Source organism: Oryzias latipes, chromosome 2 (assembly GCF_053564925.1).
Source record: "Oryzias latipes strain Hd-rR chromosome 2, Olatipes_Hd-rR_3.1".
Taxonomy (NCBI): Eukaryota; Metazoa; Chordata; class Actinopteri; order Beloniformes; family Adrianichthyidae; genus Oryzias; species Oryzias latipes.
The window spans coordinates 27,393,248-27,410,633 of NC_136238.1; the positions used below are offsets into that span (position 1 = coordinate 27,393,248).

Genomic DNA, 17,386 nt, shown 5'->3' on the forward strand with positions numbered 1-17,386 from the left:
AGGGGGCAGGTGCAGAGGACAGTTTTATACTGTTATGCTAAAGAAAACAAAACTTATTTTAAAACATTAAAAGTTTTTTTATTGTGTATGTTCTGAATGAGTCTATTTAAAATTGTATTGGTTCCTATGAATGCATGAAGTCACCATCACATATAAAAGGGCCTCTACTTGTGTTTCTGCAGCCCTCCCCCAGGGTTTGATGACTGAAGAGGAAGATCTCTGCATCCAGCAGAGGAACTTCAGAGAGGAACAGGAAGAACCGGAACGTCCACAGATTAAAGAAGAGCGGGAGGGACAAGAACCTCCACAGATAAAAGAGGAACAGGAAGAATTCTGCATCAGTCAGGATGAAGAGCATCTTGATCTGAAGCAGGAGACTGATACCTTGATGGAGATTCCTACTTATGAGGAAGAGGAGAACAGTGAAGCAGATCCAAACAATCAGCAGCGCTTTAATGTAACTGATAGTCAAGATGAAGAAGGAAACCAACATGAAGAATCAACATCAACTACAGACGAAGAGACGGAATCAAAATCAACTACAGATGAAGAGACAGACCCACAGAATAGAGATCAGAGGAAGAGGAGGGACAGAAGTCATGTCCAAAGTGCTGACAGCTGTCACGTGTCAGCAGGTCAGTGTGACTCTTATGTTAGAAAAAATCCCAAGAAGACAAATCTTGGTAAGAAATACAAACAATCTCAAAAAGAAGAGAAACTTTCCTCTATCATGTCTAGTAAAAACTCAAGAATAATTACTAACCCGTCTGACTACATGGAAACTGGCTCTGATGAAAGATGCTATATCTGTCAAGAATGTGGTAAAAGCTTTTGTAACAAATCTCAGTTCAGAATTCACACAAGAATCCATGCAGAAGGTAAGCAATTTTCTTGTAAAGAATGTGATAAAAGCTTTAGTCGTGTATCTAGTCTCAAAGCACACATGAGAACTCACACAGGAGAAAAGCCTTTTTCTTGTAAAGAATGTGATAAAAGCTTTAGATGTGTATCTACTCTCAAAACACACATGAGAACTCACACAGGAGAAAAGCCTTTTTCTTGTAAAGAATGTAAAAAAAGTTTTAGTGATGCATCTGCTCTCAAAACACACATTAGAACTCACACAGGGGAAAGGCCTTTTTCTTGTAAAGAATGTAAAAAAAGTTTCAGTCAAATATCTCATCTCAAATCACACATGAGAACTCACACAGGAGAGAAGCCTTTTTCTTGTAAAGAATGTGATACAAGCTTTCGTCATGCGGCTTGTCTTAAAATACACATGATAACTCACACAGGAGGAAAGCCTTTTTCTTGTAAAGAATGTAAAAAAAGTTTTAATCAAATATCTAATCTCAAAACACACATGAGAACTCATACAGGAGAAAAGCCTTTTTCTTGTAAAGAATGTAAAAAAAGTTTTTGTCAATTATCTACTCTGAAGATACACATGAGAACTCACACAGGAGAAAAGCCTTTTTCTTGTAAAGAATGTGATACATGTTTTCGTCATGCGACTAGTCTCAAAAGACACATGAGGATTCATACAGGTGAAATGCCTTTTTTTTTGTAAAGAATGTAAAAAAAATTTTAGTCATGTACATCATCTCAAAACACACATGAGAACTCCCAAGACTTTGGGAGGGAAAGACTGTCAAATACTTTATTTTACAGACGGGAAAAATATGATGCCCTCCATACCATATTGATGAAGTAACTTCATTAGAGGGAGGCATAAGTGATAATTTAACCCTTGTGCCATCCTAGACACTTTAACGTTGGGAGTTGGGTCATCTAGACCAGTGTTTTTCAACCAGTGTGCCGCGGCACACTAGTGTGCCGTGGGAAATTGCCCTCATTGACTGATCTAAAAACATTTCCCATCTCCAGGATTTCAGCTCTGTGTTCATCCAAACAGGCCCTGATTAAACACTGAGGAGTTAGGAATATAAAATATCGTAAAATACTTTTTCTTTGCATTTATTTTATTTTATTAAAGACATTTTGATAAGAATTACGTACCGCGATTCAGCTGCAGCTCCGGCTGTATTTTGGAAAAGTTCCGTCCCTTTAACTGTCTCCACCAATCATTCTTGGGAAGCTTAATCACATGTCATCAGTCTGACCAATCAGAAGTGGTTAAAGTCTTCACTTCCTTGTCCCGATTTAGCTCGTAAAGTCGCTCAGTTCTAACAAAAATACCAGCTAAAGCTCGTCTTTATCGGTGTAGCTTTCCACAGAATCCGGTATCAGACCGTGGAACAAGTGAACAAAATAATGAATCTCCGAAATGCGATCTCCGCCGGCCGTTAAATACACTACATCTCCCATGATGCATTGGGTTGTGAGAGTGACAGCGCACAAGGAGATCTGTTGTTAAACGTCTTGAAATCAACGAACACACATCAAACTGTTTTTACATCTTCTAACTTAACTTTTATTGCATCTTTTAGAAAAAAAAAACAGCTGCAGTTTCCAGCTTTTTCTGCAACAATTGTCATGGCTACAGAACACTTGTCGACCCAGACGCTGGAACCCGGAAGAAACACAGAGGAGGACGAGCGTGGCAGGTAAGAGGTTTTAATAGTGAACAGACAGAAAGCCGTGGGCAGGATCTAGGGTTCCCAGAGAGTGAAGATCGAACTCGAGTGGCGTCACTGTTGGATCTTTCTGCAGACAGTCGGAAGGAGTTGACGTCGGAGGGGGTCCGAGAGATGGCAGAAGACGGCAGAGGCTCGAGGTGGGACCAGCGGGAGCGAACGGAGGGAAGGTTCCAGACAGAAGTTGATGCAGGCGACCACTTGTGACAATGGATTCCTGGAGATGAGCAGAGACAGAAATTAGCCAAGGGCTTAACGAGACAGAACACCATGAACGAGACGAGAGGACCAACTATGCACCATCAGGGGCAACGGACTGGCGAAGACTGGTGATCCAGAGGCTCCTTATGAAGGCAGAAGAGGTGATGAAGAAAGTGGCAGCAGCTGGGATGGAGAAGCAGCCAAGTGGAGGGGAGAGGGGGAGGAGTCTGACAGCGGCACCATATCAGTACCCCCCCCTCAACGACCGCCTCCAGGCGGTCAAGGGCGGCGGTCCGGGTGGGCCCGGAAGAAGTCCTCAATGAGCGACGGGTCCAAGATAAACGAACGGGGAACCCAGGAACGCTCCTCCGGACCGTAGCCCACCCAGTCGACCAGGAACTGGAATCCGCGACCCCGACGGCGAACATCCAGGATCCGGTTGACGTCGTAGGCCGGAGCGCCATCGATGACCCGGGCGGGTGGTGGGGAAGCGGATGGCGGGCACAGAGGACTGTCCCGAACAGGCTTGATTTGAGAGACATGAAATGACGGGTGAACTTTCAGGGCTTTGGGCAGACGGAGACGGACACAGGTGGGATTGATCAGTTTGTCAATGACGTAAGGTCCGATGTACCGAGGAGCCAGTTTCTTGGAGGATGCCTGAATGGGAATGTTACGGGTCGAAAGCCATACCCTTTGACCAGGCTGGTAGTCGGGCCCCACCACCCTGCGACGGTTGGCGATCTGGCAGTTGCTCTCCTTGGTGCGGAGGAGAGCGGCCTTCGTCTGAGTCCAGATGCGTTGGCAACGCTGGAGGTGATGTTGGACGGAAGGCACTGCCAGATCCAATTCCTGTGACGGAAACAGAGGTGGTGAGTACCCAAGGGCGGCTTCAAAAGGAGAGATCCCGGTGGCAGATGAAGGGTGAGTATTGTGGGCATACTCAATCCAGACGAGGAATCGGGACCAGTCCTGTTGGTTCTGTGCCGCCAGACAGCGGAGAGCTGCCTCCAGTTCCTGGTTGGTTCTCTCCGCTTGGCCATTAGACTGGGGATGGTAACCCGACGAGAGGCTGACCGTGGCCCCCAAGGCCGTACAGAAGGCCTTCCAGACCTGAGAGATGAACTGGGGGCCACGGTCCGAGACGATGTCCGCAGGAACGCCATGATGGCGAAAAACGTCATTGACCATGATCTCCGCCAAGGCGGAGGCAGTGGGGAGCTGGGGGAGTGGAATGAAGCGAGCCATTTTCGAGAACCTGTCGACAATAGTGAGGATAACTGTGTTCCCATGGGATGGTGGTAATCCAGTGACGAAGTCCATGGCTATGTGTGACCAGGGTCGGTTGGGCGTGGGGAGAGGATGCAGCAACCCTGCAGGAGCCGAGGATGACGTTTTAGACCGTGCACAAGTCGTGCAGGCCGCGATGTACTCACGTACATCCTTGTCCATGGATGACCAGTGAAACCGCTTGCGGATGAGGTTGAGGGTCCGGTGTACTCCGCCATGGCAGGCTATTCGGGAAGTGTGACCCCAGGTGATTACCTCTGAACGAAGGTCAGGTGGCACATACAAAGTACCCCTAGGGACAGGGGGGTGATTATTGTCCTTAGAGAGCGCTTGCAGTACCTTAGTCTCGATGTCCCATGTCAGGATTCCAATGATGCAGGTGGACGGAAGGATAGTGGAGGTGGGTTGTTCAGAGGGGCTGTATTTTCGGGACAGGGCGTCGGGCTTGACATTACGAGATCCAGGTCTGTAGGTGATAGTAAATTGGAAGCGATCAAAAAATAAACACCATCGAGCTTGCCTGGAATTCAGTCTCTTGGCGGAACGGAGATAAGCCAGGTTCTTGTGATCGGTCCATACTATGAATGGCTGCTCGGCCCCCTCCAACCAGTGACGCCACTCATCTAGCGCCAGCTTGATGGCCAAAAGCTCCCGGTTTCCCACATCATAATTTTGTTCAGCGGGTGACAACTTCCGTGAGAAAAAAGCACAGGGTTTTAACTTGCCAGTGGCGGCTTCTTTCTGAGATAGAACGGCGCCCACTCCTGAGTCCGACGCATCCACTTCCACCACAAATTGCCGAGAGGGATCAGGCTGGATGAGGATGGGAGCAGAAACAAACAGTCTCTTTAAGGTGTCAAAGGCCTGTTGAGCTTCCGTAGACCAGAGGTAGGGACGGTTAGTAGAAGTAAGCCGTGTGAGAGGGGAGGCGATACTGCTATAGTTCCTTATAAAACGTCTGTAGAAGTTTGCAAACCCCAGGAATTGTTGGAGCTTCTTACGGTTGTCAGGTGGCTCCCAATTAGCAACGGCTTCAATTTTGGATGGGTCGGGTCGGATGCAACCCGCCTCGACGATGTACCCCAAGAACTGGACAGTGGTCACGTGGAACTCGCATTTTTCGACTTTCACATAAAGCTGGTTCTCTAATAGTCTTTCGAGTACGAGGCGCACGTGGTGTTCATGTTGGGCCTGGTCGTTGGAATAAATGAGGATGTCGTCTAAGTAGACGAATACAAAGCGATTAAGGAAATCGCGGAGGACGTCATTAACTAACCTTTGGAAGACTGCCGGGGCGTTGGTTAGGCCAAAAGGCATAACCAAATATTCATAATGCCCTAGGGGGGTGTTAAAGGCAGTCTTCCATTCATCGCCCTCTTTGATACGGACCAGATGATAGGCGTTGCGTAGGTCTAATTTTGTGAAGATGCGGGCCTTCTGAACGGAGTCAAACATGGAAGAAATCAATGGCAAGGAATACTTATCTTTAACCGTGATCTGGTTAAGTTCGCGGTAGTCAATGCATGGCCTGAGTGTTTTATCCTTTTTCTCCACAAAAAAAAACCCTGCTCCAACGGGGGAGGAGGATGGTCGTATGTGACTTAGAGAGAGAGCCTCCTGGACGTACTGCTCCATGGCAGCTCGTTCGGGGCCCGATAGATTGAATAGTCGGCCCTTGGGTAGAGGGGCGCCCGGCAGGAGAGTTATGGCACAATCATAGGGTCTATGCGAGGGCAGAGCACTAGCTTTGGATTTACTAAAAACGATCTTTAAGTCATGATAGCACGGCGGAATGGCAGAAAGATCGACCGGACTAGCATCCTCCACCTGCTGGGGGGACACATTGGGGACGGCTGAGAGCAAACAGTTAGCGAGGCAAAAGGGGCTCCATTGATTGATTAACCCCTGAGACCAGTTAAAATGAGTGTTATGTAACTTGAGCCAGGAAAACCCCAGCACTATGGAAAAGTGGGCAGACTGAGTGACAAGGAAACTAATGGACTCCCTATGATTACCTGATACGACGAGTAGGATGGGTTTAGTGCGGTGGGTGATGCGCGCGAGGTGTTGGCCACCCAGACCAGAGGCTTCAATAGGGGTGTCCAGGGGTTCTGTGGGTATAGACAAAGAATTAACAAGGCGCTGATCGATAAGGCTTTGTTCAGCTCCAGAATCTATGAGAGCATTGGAATCGTGGACAAGAAGGTCATAGCATAACTTGACAGGAATTAGTAGAAACTCTTTACCAAAATCTTTGGAGAGCTGTTCCCCTCGGGGCCTGTCGTTTAACGAGGGGCTCGGGAGTTTAAACGAATAGGGCATGAGGAAACCAAATGGCCTTTAGCTCCGCAGTAGAAGCACGCTCCTTCATCGCGCCTCTTGCGGCGTTCTTCTTCAGATAACCTCGAATGGCCAATCTGCATGGGCTCCTCCGGACACTTAACGGAAATGGGTGTTTCAGAGCAAAAACCGTGATCTGCGGGTGGAGCACTGGGTGGCTTGGTGATGGGGCGAGGATGAGGATGGTTGCGCTCTCTTTGACGCTCCCGAAGTCTGAGATCCGAACGGAGCGCGGCGGCAATCAATTCCTCGAAGGAGCGCGCTTCGGGTTGTGAGCAGAGGTGATCTTTGATCTGCTCATTCAGGGATTGGTAGAAAACCCCTTTTAAGGCCACGTCGGGCCATCCTGCTTCCACCGCTAGGATACGAAAATCGACCACATGATCACTAACTGGGCGATTCCGTTGTTTAAGGGCGAGGAGTCGCCGGGTAGCTTCTTCCTGTCTGCAGGGTTGATCAAAAATCAAACGGAACTCGCTGATAAAACGGTCGTACGTGAGATGACTAATAGGATTTGCGGAGAGAAAGGCTTGGGCCCACTGGAGTGCTTTATTGCGAAGAGAGTTTACAACGAGAGTTATCTTACTGTGATCTGTTTGGTAGTAACGGGGGGCTTGTTGACATATCAGTTGGCACTGTAATAAAAATCCTCCGCAGGCTTCCACATCCCCGAAGAAAGGTTCCGGCTGGAGTCGGAAGTTTTCCGGAGTGGAAGGAGATCCGGAACCGGAAGCGGTAAGACCACTGGGAGCTTGAGCTGTGGGAGCCGAGGCATGGGTAGTCTGTCTAGTTAATTCGAGTAAGGTTTGAGTCATACCGTCGAGACGTTGGAAAAGTTCCTGTTGGGCTGCGGCCATTTGCGAAAGGGCGTCCGCCTGGCGACCGAGCATCACGCCTTGCTGGGACACGGCAAATCTGAGTCCTTCCGGGTCAGCTGGGTCGGGATGTTGGCCAGTCCGTTCTGTCATGGCTACAGAACACTTGTCGACCCAGACGCTGGAACCCGGAAGAAACACAGAGGAGGACGAGCGTGGCAGGTAAGAGGTTTTAATAGTGAACAGACAGAAAGCCGTGGGCAGGATCTAGGGTTCCCAGAGAGTGAAGATCGAACTCGAGTGGCGTCACTGTTGGATCTTTCTGCAGACAGTCGGAAGGAGTTGACGTCGGAGGGGGTCCGAGAGATGGCAGAAGACGGCAGACGCTCGAGGTGGGACCAGCGGGAGCGAACGGAGGGAAGGTTCCAGACAGAAGTTGATGCAGGCGACCACTTGTGACAATGGATTCCTGGAGATGAGCAGAGACAGAAATTAGCCAAGGGCTTAACGAGACAGAACACCATGAACGAGACGAGAGGACCAACTATGCACCATCAGGGGCAACGGACTGGCGAAGACTGGTGATCCAGAGGCTCCTTATGAAGGCAGAAGAGGTGATGAAGTAAGTGGCAGCAGCTGGGATGGAGAAGCAGCCAAGTGGAGGGGAGAGGGGGAGGAGTCTGACAGCGGCACCATATCAACAATTATCTCAAAAATTCATCTGAGATTGTGGAGGGCTGTAGATCAATACAGACTATGAGTTTCTCCGTTTTTTTTTTTTTTTAATTTTTGGATCCTGGTGTGCCGCGGGATTATTTTTAAGGTTAAAGTGTGCCGTGGCTCAGAAAAGGTTGAAAAACACTGATCTAGACCCACTAGACAGTGCTCTGAACCTTTTTTCTTCAATGATTTGTGATCTTCACTGGTGTCCATGGATTACATGAAATCTGTCCACCTTTATCCACTTTTGTCATGGTAGGAAGAACACGTCAATGTAAGGGTGGGGTCATCTAAGATAGCACAAGGTTTATTGTGTATAAAATGAAGTTTTCTACAAATTTAAATATTTTAGAATATGATATTCTTACTTTCTAGAAATTCTTTTTAGGTTTCCATCTTCTCTACATCAAAAGCAAAAAAAGAAATGGATCAATACATTTGAATCTTTGTGTAATGATATTAGACAAAGAGTTTTACTGCTGACAAAATATGTACAAATTTTTCACAAAATGAATTGTTTTAGATGTACCTGCAAATAGAAATGAGTTGTTTGTTTTGAGTCAGAGCTAATTTTTGAATGTCTTCATTATGGTTGAAATGTTGTTTATACATCTTTGTATATATATATATATATATATATATATATATATATATATATATATATATATATATATATATATATATATATATATATATATATATATATATATATAAACACAAAGTAGTGACTGCAGTATATACTTTGTTAAGCCAAGTAATAGGGATGTTCACCTTTGTACCGTTTCGGTTTTTTAAATTTAACTTTTTTGTTTTTGTTTTTGTACCCCCAATGTATTAACTTTGCGCCGAGACAGAACTAATGTTGCCGAGACGTCATTAGGTGACGGACAGTTAGCATGTCAACTATAGCACTATGGCTAATGCAGACGCTAGACCAGAACTTGAGGACCCACCCATCTCTCCTTACGCTCTCCTGTGTGGGAACACTTTTGATTTGTGTTGAGCATCCATGAAGAGAAAAGACAGTTGGATAAGTCGAACACCGTGTGCCGACATTGTTTCACGAAGATCGCGTATGCCGCAGTAAAACATCTAATCTGCTAATGCACTTAAAACGGCATCACCAGATTGTCTGTAATTAGTAATGACTGAACTGTTTGGCAAAGTCTTTCAGATGCCGGTGGAAAATAAGTCTATTTTGGAGGAGATGAAGGTAAAGGTTACTAAATAAGGAGCAACAGGATGCATCACTCTTGATGCTAACCCTCTTGAATTGGGAAGAACCAATAAGATCAGCTATAAGCATATTGCAAAATTGGCAAAGAGGTATCTCCATTTCTGCAACCTCAGTTCCGAGTGAGAGGGTTTTTTTCTAATGCTGGGGACATCGTTACGGCTAAAAGATCTCTCATTGACAAACGAATCTGAAAAACTGAATACTAAACTGAAACTCAACTCAGCAAAATCAGAGATAGGAAAAAAAGTGAGATGACACACAACGCTTGTGAAAACTTTTTTGGCGCTGGCAGTCATGCTAAGTTGCGCTCATAGTGGTCAGCAAAATCAAAGATAGGAAAAAAGCGAGATTTGCACATAAACACGCAAAAACATGCATTTTGCAAACTCAAAAAAAAAAACAGTTTTTGAAAGCAAAAAAAAGTAAAGCACAATAAAAAATTATTAAAAAGCAAATATCTAATATTTTCATTGGCAACTTAGAAAGTTTTGTGTGCAACATGGGAGCAGAAATATCACTCCATATTTCTCCAGCTTTTTTCCATCTGCGACGACACGGTGAGATGAGAGGACATCAGTGTGCTTCTGGAACACATACAAAATAGTAACTTGGCACGAATCGACACTGAAGGAGTATTCTAAAGAGTTTCAAACAGAGTTGTGTTTAATGAGATATCCTGGTGAGTTGAAGATTGTTTTTCAGTTTTTTTAATAAGCTAACCACAAGTGGGACGAGTTAGCAAGCTAACGAGCTAGCATGCTAGTGCATGATGAAGCCAAAAAAAGGTTGCTTATATGTTTCTGTAATTACTTCAACTTGTTTCTGTATTTACTTTAAGGAAAAAAATCAATTTGAAATGTATGATTTCCTTGTTAATATTGAGAATGTGCTAGATATTATTTTTTTATATTGATGGAAGTATTGAAGCTGGAGTTGGCTAACTGCCTGACACTTGTGTGTAGCTGTTATTTGTTCCCCGACTGCTTCAAGGAGTGGACTGATGCATGTAGCGTTATTTGGAACACTGAAATTAAATGTTAGAAAAAATACTTGTGTGTCTTTGTAATAATTTACTCACTTCAATGTAATAACTTAGATAAACAGTGCAGTAAAGAACCAAATAAATCAAATGGCCTCCTCACTGCAAATAACAAGAACAGTGGAAATAAAAATGTACAATGTTGTGTTTTAATTAATTTTACACTTTATGTTGGGTAATTTATTATTGAGGTGAAATATGATCTTTCAGCCTATTGATATGATATGATCATTGTGTTTTACAGTGCTGGTAGTCCTGTTCATTTTCTCTCCTTTTTTATTTGCAACGTCTCACAATCTTTATAAATATAGCAGAGTGTAGTAAAAATGCACTTGGGAGCAATGTTGTATTGCTCTGAAATGCAGAATAATGTTGGATTTTAAGTTTTCTGACCAAAATAAAGCCTAAAGCTTACTGACATAAGTTCTAAAAAACACATTTGGTTTGACACAGGGGCTTTATCTCTAGTGTTTATATTCTTTTTATTCCAGTAACTATTCAAGAGTTGACAGAATCCCAGTGGATTCTTATGTGGAGAAAGCAGCCTCACACTGAGATGCAGCGCTGCACAGTAGGGACGTGATTACGTAATCACCTTGAATCAGCTGATTCCACAGAAAAGAGGCTTTGTTACGGTATATCAGGATGACCCAAATGCAGGACCAGACTCCAACGTTGAGGGAAGATCCAGAACTCTTTTAATAAAAAACACCACATTTGGTGTTTAAAACTCCACTAAAATAACCAGGGGGGTATTCCAGGAAGCATGTTTAAACTAGCCTGACTTTAACCCTGAACTTACTCTGGGTATGTCGGTTCCAAAAGACAAGACAAAAGAAAATTTTTGGTTTCTGCAGGTTTTCAATCTCCTCTTTGATCTGATTGAATGTGTCCATCAAGGTCTTTGAAAGCATCATTTTCTCCTCCTCCTCCTTCTTGAGGGTCTCTGTGAGTGAGGAGATCTCCCCCAAAAGGGAGGACTGTTCTTGCTGCCGTTCACTGCTGCCGTTCTCCTTCCAGGTTCATGTGGTTCTCCATCAGAGCTGGTCTCCATGGGACTGTTGCCTCCCTCTGTGGTGTCAGTCAGTCAGGAGGTGGGAGGGAGGGAGGGAGGAGTCTTTGTCCTTCTGGACATGTTCTTGGATTGGGAGCAGATCAGCTTGGAGTCCAGAGGACTCCTTCAGTTGTTGGGCTGAGAGTCTGGGAGCTTCAGCTGTCCTGCTTTTCTCTGCACTGACAGCAGCTTCCAGCTCTCTCTCTCTCTCTCTCTGTCTGTCTCTCTCTCTCTCGCTCTCATTCTTGCTCTTTCTCTCTCTCTCTCTCTCCACCTTTGCTGGGTGTCTTTTTGCTGCAGCTGAGCGCTGCAGGAGTGTTGACTTGGTCTCAGCCACAGACTGCTGACATGTTAGCTGATGTTTCAGCTGAGTCAGCTCTTCTTTCCAAGCTGATGTTTCCTGCAGAGATTCCTGCAGGAGTTCCTCCTGCTCCTTCTTTCCCAGAGTTCCTGCAACCAGACGGAGTCTTTGTGCTTTGGAGCTGCTTCTCTTGGATGAAGCGCTGGTTAGCTCACTTTGATCTCTTTCATGTGGGACTTTGTCTTGAAGCGGATCAAACTGAAGGTGGGACTCCCAAAGCAAGCGTTCTGGGATGTTTGCTTCAGCTCTGTGCTTCTGTTCTCTGGTTGCTTCTTTGCTTTGGTTGCAGAGACTTGGAGCTCTCTCTCTCTCCATGCAGATCAGCAGCTTCTTTGGAGGCAGAGGCAGCTGTGTGGGAAGTCTCTGCAGGTCCAGAATCTTCTGATGGATCAGCAGCTGCTGCAGGTTCCTCTGGGTGGAAACACATTTCTGACAAACAGAACATCTGTTTGTCTTTGTTTGGATGGAAAACGGAGGAAAAAAACTTCTTTGGAGAGAAATCTGCTTTGTTTCTTGTTGCTATGAGGTTGTTGAACAAATGTGTTCACTTTCACAGCTTCACTTCAAATGACTTCCAATAGACAGAAATTATACATTTACAGTTTATTAAAATAAGTTTGTGAAACATTTTTGATGTTTTTTCTGTAATTCTAGGTCTGATGTGTTCATACATGATGACTAAAAGAACAAAAACCAAACCAAATCAGTCAGGTCTGTAGTTTGAACTTGGATTAGAAATGAGAAGGGCGACACCTTCTGGCTGTATCCAGAACTGCATCTTCTGGTCAGAAAAGTGTTGAAAAACCTCAATTGTGTCTGTAAAATGTCTTCAGATTTTTTGTCTGAAGACATGAATAAAGTCTGGATTTGATCCTTAATGAATCTTCATATTTCTTTGTCCTTCAGTCTTTCTTTCAGTCTCAAACACACTGGTTCATTTGATCCTAATGAGAACATGTGTGAGGCTCCAACATGGCTGCCTTCACTGCAGCTTCCTCTTCACAGCATGTGTTTGTGGATCAACACACAAACAACAACAGGTGCAGGTGAGGAAGTGTTGCTGTTGTTGCCTTTGCCTGCTTCCAGCCTACAGGCACAGTTTTCTGCTCCATATGAGGTGGAAAAGAAAATGAATGACACCAATTTTAGGATCCCAACTCATGACAAAGAGAAGATATGTGGAGTTTGTCACGTCAACATGCTCAAGCCTTCTTTTTCCAGAGGGGAGTCCAACTGTCCTTCTAGTGATGCTCCGGTAGTTTCAGTCTCCATGTGTTCTCGTCCCTCAGAAGATCAGATTTCAGAGGATGGGCTTGGAGAGAAAAGTGGAGTTGTGCTACTGCTTGTTTGGGAAACTCTGAAATCTGAAGCCAACTAGAGAATTTCTGCTCACATCTGTCTCCACCTGCTGGTGGTGACATCATGGTTTGATGGAGGAGAAGTTGTTGCTGTTTTCTGATCCTCCTGGTCAGGCTGGAAACAGCCTGGAGATGTTGTTCATCCATCACAGGGTTTGGTCCAAAGCTCCAGTGCAGCCTCTCACCTCCTCCACCTTCCTCTTTGAGGCAGCAGAAGCTCCTCCTCTTCTTCAGCTGGATGATGCTGTCCTCCACCTGCAGCTGGACCTGGATGTTCTCTCAGACCATGTGGCCTCATGGATCAGAAGGTTGAGGGTTCAAGTTCCTTCATGGTTGAAGTCAGACAGAAGAAGAGTTTGGTTTGGATCCTTTCTTGTCTTTCTGTTCTCATTGAGTCTCTTCTAGTTCCAGGTCTGGTTCAAATAGTGGAATCATCCAAAAGGATGAAAACAGTCCTCCAAGCAGACGTCAGATTGAAAAGCTCATCAAAGAACACATCCAACTAGCCAATCAGCAAAGCACTGACAAGCTGGACTTGTGCTCTCCTTCAGTGAAGAACCTCCTCCTGCTGCTCCTCCATCTTTAGCTCTGACTTTGGAAGTCTTAGCTCCTCCTCCTCACCATCACTGTGACTGTTGACGTCTTCCAACTCCTCCAGAAAGCTGTTTTCTGATGAAGCTCTAACATCTCCTCCCTGTTGCTGCTTTCAGTCCAAACTCACTCTGTTCATGTCAATTCACTCCAGAGAAAATCCTTTTTCTGGGAAGAATTTGCTCCAAGTTTTCCTCCAACTAAGAATCTGCAAACCCAGATGAGAACTCCCAGCAGGAAAAGAATTCATCTGCAGGAAACTAGAAAAAGGCCTTTTTGTGGGAGGAAACCATTCCAGATCTTTACAAACACCAGAAATCCCAACTTTTCCTCCACTTAGCCTGAGTTTGGGTTCCAGGAAGCGGTGTGTGTTCAAGCTCCGCCCCCAGCAGCATCTCATGAAGCCCCTCCTCCAACATGAGGCCACTGGGGAATTCTGAATGAACCTTTACATTTCAACAGAAATTTAAGCTAAAAACAGGAAAAAAAACTCTCTTCATGTTTGAAAACAATCAAAGATTCAAACAGGAAGAGAAAACAACGTTTGTCAGGAAATCAACAGATTTGATTGATTGTAAATCTTCTTCCTGTTGGAGTTTGATGAATGGAAGTAGAATCTGTAGAAAGTCAGTTGATGTTTTCCATTTCAGTAAATGAAGGTTTGATCTGCAGATTTCCTGATCACTTTCTGACTGGGATCCAGACCTGATCTAGACGTGACTCATGAGGAAGCAAACAGCACAGAAACTGCTCTGAATGTTCCCTCTTCTTCACTTTCTGTCTGACTTCAACCATGAAGGGACTTGAACCCTCTACCTTCTGATCCATGAGGCCACATGGTCTGAGAGAACATCCAGGTCCAGCTGCAGGTGGAGGACAGCATCATCCAGCCGTCACAGACTGGGGGCGGAGCCTGGAGATGACTGCTGAAGGTCAGAGGGCGGAGCTTCATCAGGATGAAGGTGCTGCTTGGATTCTGCTTTGATGTCCGTCTGTTCTCAGTCCCTTCATGGCTGCTGCTCAGAGCTGTTTCTGGATGTTTCTGGAGAATTCATGTCTTTACTGATCCAAATGTGGGATTTCTGTTTTTCTTTGGACTTTTCTTTATTTAAGGCTTTTAGCTTTTGGAACTTTCTTTGTTTCTATGCTTTAACTTCCAAACGGGTTTATCTAAGACAGTCTGATTGTTTTTCATTTGACTTTCTAGGAACTTTCTGTTTCATCTTTGAGGATTTGGACTTTTGAAAGACTTTTAGCTGCAGTTTCATCCTTTGAACCAGATGGATCTGAATCTAGAGTCAAAGATTCTAAGGAAATCATGGATTCACAGACATGTGATTGAATTTCTGTCTGGATCAGAAACCAACAGCAGACATTTCAAGCCGTCATCTGTTCCTAATGTTCATTCCCCGCCATCATTGAAAGCTTTTGGAATAGTCCCTAAAGCCAGCGATCGGGCCGCTTTGGAGCATGAACTCATCACTCGGTGTCACGGTGGCAGAGAGATGACAGATCCCAAATCTGAGGCTGAAATGATCACGTCCTACCAGCTACACTCTGGATTTGGGAGCAAAAACCTTTGAAGATGTTGGAGCATTGTTGGAGAATAGACTGACAACATTTGTTTGGAAGAAAGATTGACCTTTGACCCCTCCCTCATGTGTTCCACATCCAGCTGCAGACACACCACTACAGCTCACATTCCACTTCTGATCCAGCAGTTAGAACCAGAGCCTGCATTTGCAGCAGGTTCCAACCCACTGACCACTGATCCACACAGGGGGACGTCCTAAGGGGCGGAGTCAGCCACTGGAGAAATGGGGGTCACTCTGGGCCTCTCTGTGTCTGGACCTTCAGAGGAGCCCCAGCGCTGGTCTTTGCTTGGATTTGTTTTAGACTTGTTCAGAGTCAAATGCATGTTTTAAGGGGAGGAGGATTATTTTGTTGTTGCTGTTTTTGTTCCTATTCTTACAATCCACTATATGTCCCGTGTTGAATTCTACTATTAAAATGTGGGAAACAAATGTTTATCAAATCCAAATCAATCCAAAAGCCTGGAGACTGGATGGCCGTGGTCCTCCCTTTGACCTGGACAGTGGTTGCCATGGCGACCTGCACACTCACCAAGCTGGAACTTAGAAGAAGAAAAAGAGACCAAAATGATTGATAAAGCAGGTTTTCCAGGGAAATCCCACAAAGTGCTTTCCAAGCTAGAACTAAGAATATCCAGCATGTATTTGGAAAAACTCAATAGCTTCTTGTGGAAAATGATGAGTCATTGGAAAAGCATTCTATGAATGCTCAGAAAACTTCCTCCTAGATTCTGGTTGTTTGGAGAAGTCCTCCTCTTCCAAGAATTCCTGAAAAAAGCCCTCATTTCTCCTGACCATCTTCAAAGCCACTTTCTGCTTTAGTTTAGTCCAAACTTGCTTTATGCTGACAACATTTACAGCTTGAATCCATCTGAAGAATCCAAGGAAACAAACCAATCTAAGTCTGCATTCATGCCACTTCAGAACCAACAAAGCATGTTTCCAGGACGCTGACTTACCAATAGAACTTGGGATTTCCTTTGCAGAATCCTTCTCCGTGTGTTTTCCTTTGTTTTTCTCCCCAAAACCTAAAGCAGAGATTTTTGCTGAGCTGCAGAACAAACGTCTGACTGCTTTAACCGCCGTTGATGGTTTGTTATGTTTCGCTCTATAGCTGCTATGGTCTTGGTATGGTTGCTAGGTAACGCTGTCTTTGATGATGATGACGTCAGAGTGGCCTCTAGAATGGACTTTTTTCTTGTGGAACCAAACTGTGCAGAAGGCATGTTCTTTCTAAAACTGGAAATAGCACCAACCTTTTTTATCACCTGAAGCTGAGTCTCCATTTGATAATTCAATAAAAATAACATTTCATTTCCTCATTAGAAAGCAACTTTATTGGAGTTTCATTTGTCATTGGTCTTTTTGAGCCAAAATTCTGAAGAAATCAAAACAAAAGGCTTTTCCAACAGAATCAGAACGTTAGCACGTGACCTAAGTTTGTTCATTTTGTGCTAAATGTTGATTTATTTGACTGTTGTGTTAATAATATCAACAGTTCTCTGTCGCCCTCTGGTGGTTCATCAGAGAACCCAAACTTCCACAGAAAGTGAATCAATAAACATGAGCTAATTCTTGATGCAGGTTTGAAAACACAGATGGAAAACAGCATCAATACAAATATTAGTCAATGTTTCCTTGAATGGAACAATTTCAGGATTTGTTGTCATAAAGTTGTGAAAAACTGTCTTGTAAAGTGTGTGGTGACGGTCCACTGTGGAAAATGACTGTTTGTGGAACATTGAGATGTGCTCAGTGATTTTGGTTTAGGACACTTTGGTTTCATTTCAAACGTTGGTTTCTCCTAAATCTACAAACTCTCTCCACAAACTGTCTCCTAACTCTCAGGGATTCCTGCTGCTGGCAAAACTCACGGCTCAAGGAACCACTTCATGAATCAGTCACGCTTTGGAATGAACTTTATTGAACAACATGTCATGGTCTGGAAGAAGCCCCAGTTCCAGCTGACAGAAGTCTGGTTCTGATCCATCAGATCTCACTAGCAACAGAACCAAACCTTCACGTGTTGCAGCAACAGTTTCCATGTTGTTCCAAAACCATGTTTCTATGGCTGCGGCCATAGAAAACACAATAAACAAGGAAATGTGAAATAAAGTTAAAATTCACAGATTTCAAACACTTTTTCATCCCATTCTTTCCAAAATCTCATACATTCCATTCCATTCATCCA

At 44.5% G+C, this 17,386-nt stretch overlaps 1 protein-coding gene across 4 annotated transcripts in view; it reads left to right on the forward strand.

Moving 5' to 3' along the window:
• Window positions 1–17,386, forward strand: part of LOC144987221 (uncharacterized) — a 223,153-nt gene that overhangs the window by 16,224 nt on the left and 189,543 nt on the right. Inside the window, exons 3-5 of one of the 4 annotated variants that reach the window (XM_078936349.1) lie at window positions 183–878; window positions 2,451–2,567; window positions 2,674–2,811. The exons of 2 other annotated variants lie outside the window; for them this stretch is intronic. In XM_078936349.1, coding sequence (XP_078792475.1) covers window positions 183–878; window positions 2,451–2,567; window positions 2,674–2,804 — 944 coding nt within the window. In that variant the 3' untranslated portion in view covers window positions 2,805–2,811. Of the gene's footprint in view, window positions 1–182; window positions 2,568–2,673; window positions 2,812–17,386 lie in introns of those variants that run through there. One more of the 4 variants, XM_078936342.1, reaches the window with a different exon arrangement.